The sequence below is a fragment of the Taeniopygia guttata genome, chromosome 4 (genome assembly GCF_048771995.1).
Source record: "Taeniopygia guttata chromosome 4, bTaeGut7.mat, whole genome shotgun sequence".
Taxonomy (NCBI): Eukaryota; Metazoa; Chordata; class Aves; order Passeriformes; family Estrildidae; genus Taeniopygia; species Taeniopygia guttata.
In genome coordinates this window covers 51,678,274-51,690,781 of record NC_133028.1, presented here as the reverse complement: position 1 = coordinate 51,690,781, position 12,508 = coordinate 51,678,274, and the positions used below count along the sequence as shown (strand labels likewise).

The 12,508-nt window shown below is 40.0% G+C and overlaps 1 protein-coding gene across 6 annotated transcripts in view; it reads left to right on the top strand.

The window, feature by feature from the left end:
* The window catches only part of GRID2 (glutamate ionotropic receptor delta type subunit 2), a 678,572-nt gene that overhangs the window by 581,245 nt on the left and 84,819 nt on the right, over positions 1-12,508 (top strand). For all 6 annotated transcript variants that reach the window (XR_003960108.4, XM_030271715.4, XM_030271714.4 and 3 more), the window contains exon 13: positions 5,757-5,952. Coding sequence is in view for 5 of the 6 variants with exons in the window: in XM_030271715.4 (XP_030127575.2) it covers positions 5,757-5,952 (196 nt within the window). In the remaining variant the exon portion in view is untranslated. The remainder of the gene's footprint in view (positions 1-5,756; positions 5,953-12,508) is intronic.

Here is a 12,508-nt window from a genome sequence, read left to right as displayed (position 1 = left end):
TCTGACCTCAGTGGTACTTTATCACCTAAAAAGAAATTCTGTTACTTCTTTAGGAAGCTGACTTTTTGCTTTGCAACATTTTTCTGTGTACTTTTTTTAACACTTTTGGCTGACATATGTGAGCATGTTACCAATTCTGAGTCTGGGATGTGAGTTTATAGAAAAGGGTATGCTCTGGAGAAAGAAACATATCGAAATCCTACTATATTTTCTTCTAGCTGGAGGCAGAGATAATTTCTTAAATTGCAAAGTAACTGATTTTTACTAAGCCATAAAATTAAAGTGACCTGACAACTGCTGCCTGATTAATATGTAGAATACTAAGCAAAATCAACAAACTCTGAAAAATATCTCTATCTGTTAATAACTCTTCCTCAAATGTTTCAATTCCTCCTCAGAATAACCCTTTAGCTATTAGCTTAGTTAATTTAGGATAATATTGATGCTGGGATAATATTGGTATTATCCCAGTAATTGCAATGAGAAAAAAAATTACCATAAAGGCCACACATAATATTTTCCTCACAATGCTGCATGAGTGACAAAGTTAAGGTGAATGATCTGACTGCACGGTCACTTCCCTAGAAGAAGAATTTGTCTGTGTACATCCTCAGTTAAAAGTGTCTAATTTTTTTAACAATGTTTCAGCTACATCTGCTTTTTAATATTTTTTAGCAATTTTTATCATTCATTACCTTATTGCTTCAAAACTAAAAATTCAAAGAAAAAAAGTTTTAAAATGTGAAATTATCATTTGCTTACTCGTGCTAATGAGTGCTTAGCTTTGCAGATAGTTCATCTGAGAGCTATCAAAAAATTACATTTCAGTTGGTTAATGGAATCAGGATTTGGACATCAAAGGATCCCTTATAGGAATTGATTATCTTGACAAATGTATTTTCCTCATTTTGAGATCTGGTGTGGCAGCTGTGTGGTGAAACTGGGGACAGTGAGGTTGAGAATTTGTGTGTCCACTAAAGGCAATTGTCTGAAAAGAGAATGAGCTGTTTAATCCAGGAACAGAGGTACACCAACCAATGTGTGACCTATAAACCAGGCTGGAGGCAAAGCAGTTTTAAGAGTTCTTTCTTCTGTAAAGGAGCCTCAGTGGTTTCATAATTCTAGTAGTTCTCTCAAAGTTTGTAATTTGTTTTGCTGTACTTTGTTTTGTTATACCTTCTAGGTTGAGTGTCTCGACAACACTCAGCAGAGTTGTGGGTTATTAAACAAACAGCTTCTGAAGGAGGTCATATATATTATGATCCCATTTTACATGTTTGTGTGAGGGGAAAGAGTCACTGACATGTGATAGATCTCTGCTGTATCTGCAGCTTGCCTATGCAGCAGTACATGCACATGTACACCTCCAAGGCTCCCAAATTTCTTTCTTGCTCCTCAGCATATGGTCAGTTGAACTAGAACTTTGGGTTTACTGCCAACAACAGCACTTAGCCCATCCATAGAGTTTACACTTACATTTGTCTTGGTTTTGTCCTCTTGTCATCATTTTCTCAGCATGGAACCCACCTGCAACTGTGAAAAGATGGAAGTAGGGCAGCTGAGAGGCATCCTGCGCTTCAGGATAGCACATCTAGCAGTGAAGCACTGCAGACTCCAGTTCATGCCAGGCGTGGCAGCTACAGCATGCCTTCCTGAAGGCGTTGACATAATTCTTCTCCTTGTTATTTCCCTGCTGGTGGTGCCTTTGTGTGTGATAGCACACTTGCTTCTCAGCCTGTTTGCTTCCCATACCTGGCTGTAGTACACTCCAAGACTAATATGTCTTGTGCTGGTTTGCCCTTCTGAAAATTACAAAGTTGCTTTTATAGCCACAAGACATACACAGGAGTTAATTTTCTTTTGTGCCGTTTTTAACAGATTTGTGTCAGCAAATTGACACCTGTCAATTATATCCTACTCAGCAATAATATGTCCAAAAAATGTTTTGTTGTTAGTTCTATTAGAAATTATATGGCTATACAGAGTCCTGTAAAGTAATGATTGCAATTTTACTAAGTGTTGTCACTAGAAATTGGAGACTGGATAAATACTTTTGGTACACTTTTCTAGTATGAAAAATAACAATTACAGGACATTGCAGTATGCATCTTGTGACAGCTCATTGCACTGCTGCCAGCTGATTACAGGAATGCACTGGCAGCAGCAGCAGGAACAGAAGGGATGAATACAGTGTGCTGTATTTATTTAGTGTCTTTCATCAGTGATGCTTTTGACAGATAGACAGACTGTCAGCACTTTGCACAACACTTTGCCTAATGGTAAAATTAGGAGAAGCTCTCAGCAAGGCCCGCTGCTGCCTGCCAGGGTGCCTTCCTGCAGAGCTGTGCTCAGCCTGCTTGTTGCAGTGTTTTATTCATCCCCAGGTACAGAGCTTTGTATTTGTCCTTGCTGATTTCACATCCCACTGCTCCAGCCTTTCTAGGCCCATCTGAACTTCAGCCTGTCCTTCAGCAGGTCCCTCCATGTCATGTCATCTGCAAACTGGACAGGAAGGTGCTTGCTTACCTCCTTCAAGTCATTGGTGCTTGCTTACCTCCTCCCCAGGTTAGACCTCTGGGGTACCTGTTAGCATGAGATATGCCATGAGCATGACAATCCAATTGGGAATTTATCAAATCTGCTTTCCCACACAGCTGTACCTAAAGACCTCCTTTGGATACAAGAATATTGTGGCAGGCAGATAGGCAGGCTGCCTTGCTAAAGGTAAACTGCATCAGTATCTCTATTCTTGTCCACAAATGAAGTTATTTTAGTTTAGAAGGCAACCAAATTGGTCAGGCATGACTTACTTTTGGTGAGACAATGTTGAGTGCTGCCAGTAATGAGCTTTTCCTTCCTGTGCTCAGAAATGTGCTGAGGACTCACTCCATGAGGAGTTAGTACTGCTGACGACCAGCAGTAATTCCATTTTTTCAACTTTCTTAATATAGTCTGGATATTTTCTTTCTCCTACAGCAAGGGATCTCCCCTAGCCTCCTTCACCTTGCAAGGAAACGGGCCAGCTTTCTCAGCACACTCTGACTTCTATGGATCTAGTGCTCCCAATCAATCCCTGCCTTGTCTGGTTGGGATTTACCTGACAACTTACTGCTCATTGTTTATTGCCTTCTTGAACCCTGCCTGTACTCACGAAGGCCTGGGAGACCTTGGTGAGGAAGAGTGAGGCAATGCAGGCATTGAGAGCCTCAGCTCTAGTTGTGACTGCTGTCCCCATCCACAGGGTCACACTCTCCTTGTTCAGCCTTTTAGTTCTGCAAAAGCTGTTCTTGTTACCCTTGAACTCCCTTGAGAGCATCCACTCTGACTGAATATTTCTAATGCTACCTAGAGCTGCTAGGAAAAGTTTCTAAACTCCTCCTGTGAAGATTGTCCGTCTGCTTCCACTGTCTGTATATTGTTTGGTAAGAGGAAGTTCTTTTTGAAATTCTGAGGGGTTTCTGAGTAATTTCAAAGTCAGATTTCAATAGATGATTGACTTGCTTTCCTTGGAGAAACCTACCTGGTGTCTATGTCTAGACTTCAGGACTGACCTTTAAAATTGTATTAATCCTTATTTCAGTATGCTTATAAAACTTACTGAAAGGAAGTTTATTGCTTTCTTTTACTTACTGGCTGTAAGGAGGTTTCACATTTTTGCTTACAGCTCAGCCATTTTATATTTACTCTTTCAGAACTCATAGGTGTTTGTCTGGACTTGACAATTTATTTTTTCTTTTACTATTCAGTTGCAATACGTACCACAGTACTTGTTGTTCTCATGCCTTAGTCTGCCGGAGTCTCATATTTTTCCTCATAAAACAGGGCATGTCTTGGTCCTCTGGTAGAATACCAATACACTTGGTTTCAGGAAGTGTTACATGTAGCATCACACCTTGGATGATTCCCTATATGTACAGATTCTTTGGAGGTTCCCTATGTAAAAGGAATGCAATCTTGTTGGAGAAAGTGAGAAGATTTGAGGATTTTTAATACCATTAGTTATTTACTCCTCGCAATTACATTTATCCCTTCCTTATAATTACTGTATGTTATCTGACTAGAATTTAGCTCTGGGTCAATGTTTTTCTGAGCCCATATGTCTAAACTTCAAAGGATTTCTTTTTTACTTAGCTAACATCTAAACTCCTGCCATTGATCTCTATTGATTTCTTCTTTTCCTGCTTTCTGTTTTGTACATGGCATACAAGTCCTGTGAGATGTCATTACTGTTTTCGTCAGTGCCATCCTCACAACCTAAGAATTTCATTTTTTCCAACCCCCACCCCACTGGGCTATTTTCACTAGCCTTCATATTTACATTTTTAGAAATACAGGTTGGAATTTGATGAGTTTCCTACATTGCTGTTTGCATTTTCTATATCTGCAATAAGCTTTTACAGTTTGCTATTGCTTTCTTGCAGACAGCACTGAGTTCCTTGGTTGTCCTTATATGTCATCCACTAGATTTGTGCAGTTTATACACAGTTAATTTGTGCTGGGAAAGCTGTAATGGGCTTTAAGCAGTAGACGTATTGCAGTAGTTACTTTGAAATTTTAATGAGTGCCATTAAAGAATCAAAGGTACAGGAGAGCAATTCTAGAGGAAAGGAAAATAAAAGCCAAGCAGTAAGGAAACTTTAAATGGTTCTGATATACAATTTTTATGTTCAAAGCAAGTTTGGTTGACCAAACCCCATTTGGGGTGCTATGGAAACTTCTAAAATGGTTTACTTCTTTTGGTTTATACAGAAGGGTAAGACTAGATAACATGTAAAGCAGAACAAATTTATTAGACTAAATAACATGAACTGCGATAACATGAAAATATGATGAAAAAGCAGTTCATGAAAGTACAACATAAATATTCTTATTGCTGAAAATAATACAGGATGTGACCTATGAGACGGATGCACAGTTCAGTGCAGGGACACCCCCACCAAACTGCCCTGCACTGTGTAACCCAGGAGCATACAGAGCTGCTCAGCCCAGGTGCTCTGGGCTGGACTTCCTGAGTTCTGGTGCTACCACCAGCTCCCCACAGCAAGGGTGTGTGTTTGCCCTGTAGACAGATACCCAGCTTCTGATTCCAACTCTCCCTGCCTCTCCCTTGCCCCTGCTCAAAGGAACTTGGTATTTCCCAGCATCCTCTTGCCCTTCTGTTCTTTTTTATCCATTTTCACTTTTTCCACGACTTCCTTCCTCTTCATATTGCTCTTTGTGTCCAGACAGAAAGGGATCTGGGGGTGCTGGTCGACAGCTGGTTGGATATGAGCCAGCAATGTGCCTCAGTGGCCAAGAAGGCCAATGGCATCCTGGCCTGCATTAGGAATTGTGTGACCAGCAGGAGTAGGGAGGTTATTCTTCCCCTATACTCAGCACTGGTTAGGTTGGATATTAGGAAAAAATTTTTCACTGAAAGAATAATAAAATACTGGAATTGTCTTCCTAGGGAGGTGGTAGAATCACCATCTCTGGATATGTTTAAAAAAAGATTGGACTTGGCACTTGGTGCTATAGTGTAATTGAGGTGTTAGGGCATAGGTTGGACTTGATGATCTTAGATGTCTCTTCCAACCTCATTATTCTGTGATTCTGTGAAAAAATAAAAAAAAAGGAAGACAAGCCCAACAGAAGAAAGTGTTGTGACACCTTGTGTTGTGTCTTCCTCTGTACTGCCCTTTGTTTGCCTGCAGTTCCTTGTCTTGAAAACGTGGATTAAAGCTTCCCGTGTCTCTTTTTCTTCCCCAACAATTCAGGTCTCTCCAGGATCTCTCGAGGCAGACGGACATTCCTTACGGCACCGTGCTGGACTCGGCAGTGTACGAGCACGTGCGGGTGAAAGGGATGAACCCCTTCGAGAGGGACAGCATGTATTCCCAGATGTGGCGCATGATCAACAGGAGCAACGGCTCCGAGAACAACGTCCTGGAGTCCACTGCAGGCATTCAGAAGGTACTGCCACCCTTCCTTTATGCTTCCCATTGGAGATGCTCTGTGTTACACCAGTTTGCTTAGCTGTTGCAATCATGCCTTTAATCAATTCCTGAAAGCCCATTGCACCGACACAGAGGATTGGGACTTCTCCAGTTTGTGGCAATGAATAGCATTTCAATATGTAAGTACCCAGATTGTTTGCTCCAAAAATTATTTACAGGTGGTTTTATAAGAGATGGCTGCATTTGTAAGGGTGCAAAATGGGAATAGGAACACTGGACTCAGAACCACAGAATTCAAGACATTGATTAACTTTTCTTGTAGTGTCCTGACACTGAAAATCCTGGCTTTCTGTTGGAGCTCTGAGTCACGTTTGTTTTGAGAGATGAAGGCAGGAATGGATGGATGATTTGACTTTAAAAATCTCACAAACACATCCTGTAGTAGGTTTGGCAGTGAAAAAACACTTTGAGAGCTTTTTGTAGGCACATTTGTGATTGCAGTAGTTCCCTCCCAAATTCTGGCTGACAGCTGCAGCTTTTAAAGAAACACCAGTCCATGAAAGGATTCTGTTTAAGAGTCAATGTAAGTTGATGAGTGACTGTATACAAGCTTTTCCCCTGGCATTATATCTTTACATTCAGACTTCAAATCAAAGAAATATCATATTTTGCTGACTTTATTTTAAACTTCAATATGTGACGATTTCTTACAGAAAATATCCATGAATTGTGTGTTCACATTCTTACAATCTCAATTTAGAGACTTCTGAAAATCCAGATGAACTCTGGTTTTTGTCTCCACCAAAATCCATTGGCCAGGAAAACCTGACATTTCTGATATTTTCACTCTAGGTAGTAGCAAGAGAAAAGAGTATGTTAAGAAGAATGATTAAATCACTGGTGAGCTCTTGATAGCAGAAGAACTAAAAAATAAACAAAGATTACTTGGCATTTTTAAAATCCCCAATCCAGCGCCTGGATAACCAAGATCATATTTTCTCTTCTGAAGGACTAAACAGCATTAAAAAAAAAAAAAAGAGGCAGGAGAGGTCCTGGGGAACTGCACTTTTGAAACCCTTTTAGATAAAGTCATAAGCTGAAGGAGCAAGAAAAAGAGGTCTGAAGATTTATTGGCTAGAGGAAATTGCTTTTTTTTCAGAGAATATATTTTAGCTCAGTTTGTAAGTGGATGATAAAGCTGGGATTTGCCTTCTGTGTGTGTATATATATATATACATATATACACATAAACCCAAAACCAAGAACCTTCCCTCCTGGTTTCCCTTTCCAAGTTTTAAAATTAGTTCAGAAGGATCAAAAAACCAGAGTACATCAAACACAGCTGTGCTCACTAACAGCTCTTAGCTTGAAAAACCAAACAAATGTTATATCCTGCTGGCAGGTAATTCCAGATTACAGTTGTTGAATTTTCATTCTTAGAAACATAGGAGTTGCTGTCCTAAAACCTACAAAGCCAGAAACATCCAAGTTCTTAATTTCCCATGCTTTTGCTTCCCAGGAATAGGTAAACGATGATGTCAAAAAACTAAGTTGTGTGAAGCGAGCAAGCCAACCAGCCTCCAGTTTTAAAAGGAAGAGGTCTTAAGTCTGATCCTAATGAACAGACACATCTACCTGTGGGTGCACAATTTCTCCCCTTCCTTCAATTTACAGGAAGAAATGACACAGAAAAAGATTATTTGCCACCTGCTGTTCACCAGAAGCATTTGGGAAGTTGTAGTTGGCCTGCACAAGAAAAAAGCTGCATGAAGAAAGTGATGTTAAAAGCTAATCTTAGGCAAGAAAAATATTTTAAAAGATATATGATAAAAGGCAGAGATTATAATCTCTGTAACACATTTCAAAAAATGAAAACATTTCAGGAAGAATTAATGGGTCCCCTTGGATTATAGTATTATATGCTTCATAATGCTCTTCAGGGTCTTTAATGAATTTAACTGGCCACATCAGAGATATTAACCTGATTATAACTCTGGGCAAGATACACCAACAGGTCTTCCTCTTTGCCTCACTTTGCATCCCCCCATTCATCAGCACTAAAGTGTGATGAGCAGCAGTTTGTCCAGGCTCTGCGAGAGCATCACCTCAGCAAACCTTCCTGGAGTGCCAAGTGAGACAGCAGAGACTTAATGAGTGCTCCAAACAGGTACAGGGAAAGGGACTGTCACTCAGCTGAGTAATGACCATGAAAGGATTGGGATAGGAGGGACCACCATGGGAGAGAGGTACAGGGATGCAGTGGACACTCCCATCTTTAACACCATGCCTTGCTGCACCACCTCAGAGGTTAAATGAGGTTTGCAAAGAGCCTTCACAGAAGACGCTTCCCAAAATATTTTTGTAAAATCCCAAAAGTTCTTTAGTTTTGTCTTGTTTTTATCCTGACAGCTCCAGTGGAACTGGAACTGTTTTACTGTGAGGAAAGTAGCAGTCTAATGCTAATGTATATATAAACAGGGGGAAGAGGAGAGAGGCCAACCACTGACTCACTCAGCACCTCACCCCTCTCACTCAGCAGGACTGCCTGCTTGCTGTACCAGTCTTTGTGGGGAGTGGCACCTGTGTGAGTGCAAATACAATACAGCCAAATGACAGTGATTTCACAGTCCCACTTTAAATCAGGCATTCTGCTGCTTTGACCTGCTTTTCCTAGCAGGAGGTCAGGGCAGACAAGAGAAACAAGATGGGAAGATCATGCCATTGTAAGTTTTCAGGTTTTGATATTTATTGGTCCTGTTCCTCTCATAAGTCAGGTGCATACTTATCACCATGTGTGCTCCTGTTCCATCTATAGTGAACATCTATAAATACCACAGGTCCAGCGAGAGAGCAGCTGGATAGATTTACCCTGAAGAGAGAGCAGTTTTGAATACCTCAAACAGGAGACAGCCTGAAAAGCAGAGGCACTTTAGATATTTTCTTCCACTTATTGTCTCTTCCTTTCTCAAAAGATAGCAAAAAGCTTTTGAAGGTCTGAATATAAGATAGGGAAGCACTCAGTTGTTTGTCTTCCTGCACTGTCAAATCAAAATGGATAGGGAGGTAGCTATATTTTTATATAAGCCTGGATTATTCTGGAGAATATTCACTTTTATCTTCCCTTTTTCTTTATTATTCCTAAGTGTTTCATGTGTCTCAAATTGATTTTCCTTTTTTTGCATAGGTTATGAAATATGCATCTCATTCTGTCCTAGGAATCTCTATTTTTGCGGAAGTTATTTATTCAGAGAGGATTTACAGAGGCCCAAGTCATGCCTGCTTAAACATTCATTGAGGACTCCAAGAAAAATCATTTAGGCTTAAAGATATCACATTACATACCTCTTTATGTCTTCTTAAAAAGCACATTACCCTGCTTAATCCTGTACAAGCACCACAGGCTTTCCTATCCTTGGAACTATTCCCATTTAAAATATAATGAAGCGCTTCTATTGTGCCCCTGTCTGCTCTTTCTTCCCTGGAGTATAATAGTGCCTAATGCCCTAGCCTACCCACCTTGTTCCTCTGAACATGATACCATAGCCTACAGCATCTTCATTTTTCTCAGTAGAACAGAGTGGAAAATTCCTTTCCCAGGCAGAATCTGAATGCATTTGAAACCTCTTCTGTCTATTTAACTCTATCTGTGAAATATTTAGCTGCTAGGAAACTTGTGAATTATTGCCAGGTGAAATAATGCTTCTGGATGGTGCATTAAGAGAATCTCCTTGTAGGTTCATAGTACTTCCTTTTTGAGTTGCTCACAGTATCAAAAGGAATTTGGTCTTGAGATTTGAATTTTTTTGTGATCCTAATTGCAAGTGGAAGCACACGAGCCTGTTTGTTTTCCCTGGACACTGTGGATGGCACTTTAACCCTCCTTAAAATACTGTAATAGTAAAAATATTTATGAGTAGACCATAACAAAGCTCTGCTAATGTTATTTGTATGGGAAAGAAAGAGGTAACAACAATCTGCAATTCTGTACTAGAACATATTGTTAATTACTGACCATGGATATGTTTAATTATTTTACAGCAGTAGCAACATCATGAAGACTTATCTTAATGGGCCAAAACCCCTTCTGAATTAATTAATTATTATGATATACTAATTTGCCAAATGATATACAAATATATTTGTCTGATATACAAATTTGCCACTGGAATTGGCATTCTTTTGGCAGATTCACTGATTGCACTACAAAAAATCCAGTTCATGTATGGTAGTCCGCACATTTTTGTTGTGACCAAAATGGGCTACATGGAGTAGCCCAATAAAAAAAAAAAAAAAACACTGAAGACAAAAGAGAACCAAGACAGACTTTTGGAATACTGGATGTGCACCATGATTTAGCAGTTTGGCAGTGGCTAAGAAAGGGATGGGAAGCAGACGAGGTGAGAGCATATAAAAATGCTAGGATATTTCTCCAGTATATCTCAATTCACAAGCAAGCGATCAGCTGCACTATGCAGCTGCTGGTTAGAAGGGTAATTATCAACCCAGGCACCACTTCCCTGATTCTGCCTCTGGAGCTGATGCTTCTTGGTCTGATGAGATGTTCTGTGTCTGCTCTATGAGTAACAAGATTGACAAGTACCCTGAAGACCTCAATGTGTTCAGTCCCACAGCTGAAGGTGCAGTTGGTCTGGTTTGCGATTACTGTCTCCTACACAGTCCATGATTTAGAGCTGACAGGCGCCTTGCAGTACCAAAGGCACTGACTGCCCTTACTTTGTATTATCATGGATGGTCTGGCTCTATTTTTTTTTTCCCCCCATAATTCTGTGTATCTTTACTACCATATCTGGGGCTTTAAAAAACTTACAGCAGGGATAAAAATTAGAATCCTGACCAGAAAGCTCTACAAACACAGTGTGGTGTTACTTTCAGGCATTAGCACAAGGCTAATAGATATCTGGGTTAGCTCAGAGCTCAGTGTGTTTGGGAAGTACAATAACTGGTCTGACAGTTAACAGAGCATGAAGCAGATTCTGTGCATAGCTTTCAAAATGAAAAGCAAAACTTTTCCTACCACTACATTTTCTCAGATTTCAGGGTATGTTTAACAAAAGGCTTGCTCTCACTCACCAACACTTCTAAGTATATAATAAAGTCTGATCTAACTTTGACTTTCTTGAGAGTTTTCACAGGTTTTATCTAGAGTAGAAGACCTGTAAAAGTTATTTTACGCAGAGTTGGACTTTATTCAAAAGAAATGGGTAAGTCAAAATTTGAGTTAGCCTACATATCAAGAAATGGGTCTACATGGACATGTGTTCATTCAGCCACAAAGCAAGCCAACTCTTGCTGTAATCCTTTGTCTCCAAAGTTTTCTGGAAGGTGTATCTGAGTTTGTCTTCTCTTTCATCTTACATGCTACTGAATGTGCTTCATCTTTTTTGCTCTCCCTGAAATGCTGCTCAAGTGACTCCTGACTTTTGTTCAAAGGTCAGTCTGCATATGCCCAAGTCACTTCAACCACCTCAGATGTCACTGACTGATGTCCTCCTGTGGTGCTGTGCCATGTAGAATTCTGCCTTCCATGTAGAACGAAGGTAGAATGTCTTTGCTTGCTCTCTCATCTCTCATTTTTTTGGAGAACTTTCCAGAGCTGTACAGAAATTTTAGTGGGCCATGCTACATCCAGGACCATAGTCTTTTCTATCTCTAGCTTATCCCTGTCCCTTAAGTCCAAACAAATTGGCTCCATGGAGACAACATGAAGTTTCATTTCTCTTGAACTGAGATGAGCTTCTTTCATCTGAAATAAAATTTGTGTGTTTTCCTCTGCTGTCTGTTCATGTCTGACCACTAACTTGGTTCAACCTAAAGTCTACAGAAGCTGACTTCATCATCTTAAATTTTCTTTCTATTGCTGATGTGTCTAATTTAAGTCTTGCTAGTTTGCTTTCCACACCATATCTATGATTTACCCATACAACCTCCAGCCTCTCACTTCAGTAGTTTCCATTGTTGTCTTCTGAGGCCTCTATTAAGAATTCTTTTTGCATTTAGTTCCACTGAAAATGCTCTTGGGTTTTAAAAAAAACAAAATAAAAAAAGAAGTTGCCTTGACTTTCAAGGCCTTTCATGGTGAATTCTGACTCTCCCTGCAGCCTTCTCATTTCTGAATTGGAACTCATTTGTGTGAGCTTCCAGTGCAACTCCTTTTTCAAGCAAAGTATCTTTGTGCTTTCTCTAAGGACCCTCCTGTAAGGTATGTTTTCCCTCAAGACAGTAGTCATGTCTTTCCTTCAAACTCCTTAACACTCCCCTTTGTTATTACAGTAACAAAAACCTTGACAGCCAGGTCTCAGGTGTGCTATGATCAGTACCCATCAGCTGAGCAGCTCTGTTTTGTTGCTTCTTTATGCTCTTTCCCTCCCTTTGGTTTATTTTATAGCTGCCAAATCAGAGAGGAGAGAGGAACACACACAATAATCATCTAAATACTGGCATAAATGGGATCTGGGGGAAACCAAAGAACTGCTCTATCCCAGAATGAACTAAATTAATGAACACCACCATTATCAGATGAATAGTATTTCTCAAAAAACAACCTCTCTGTG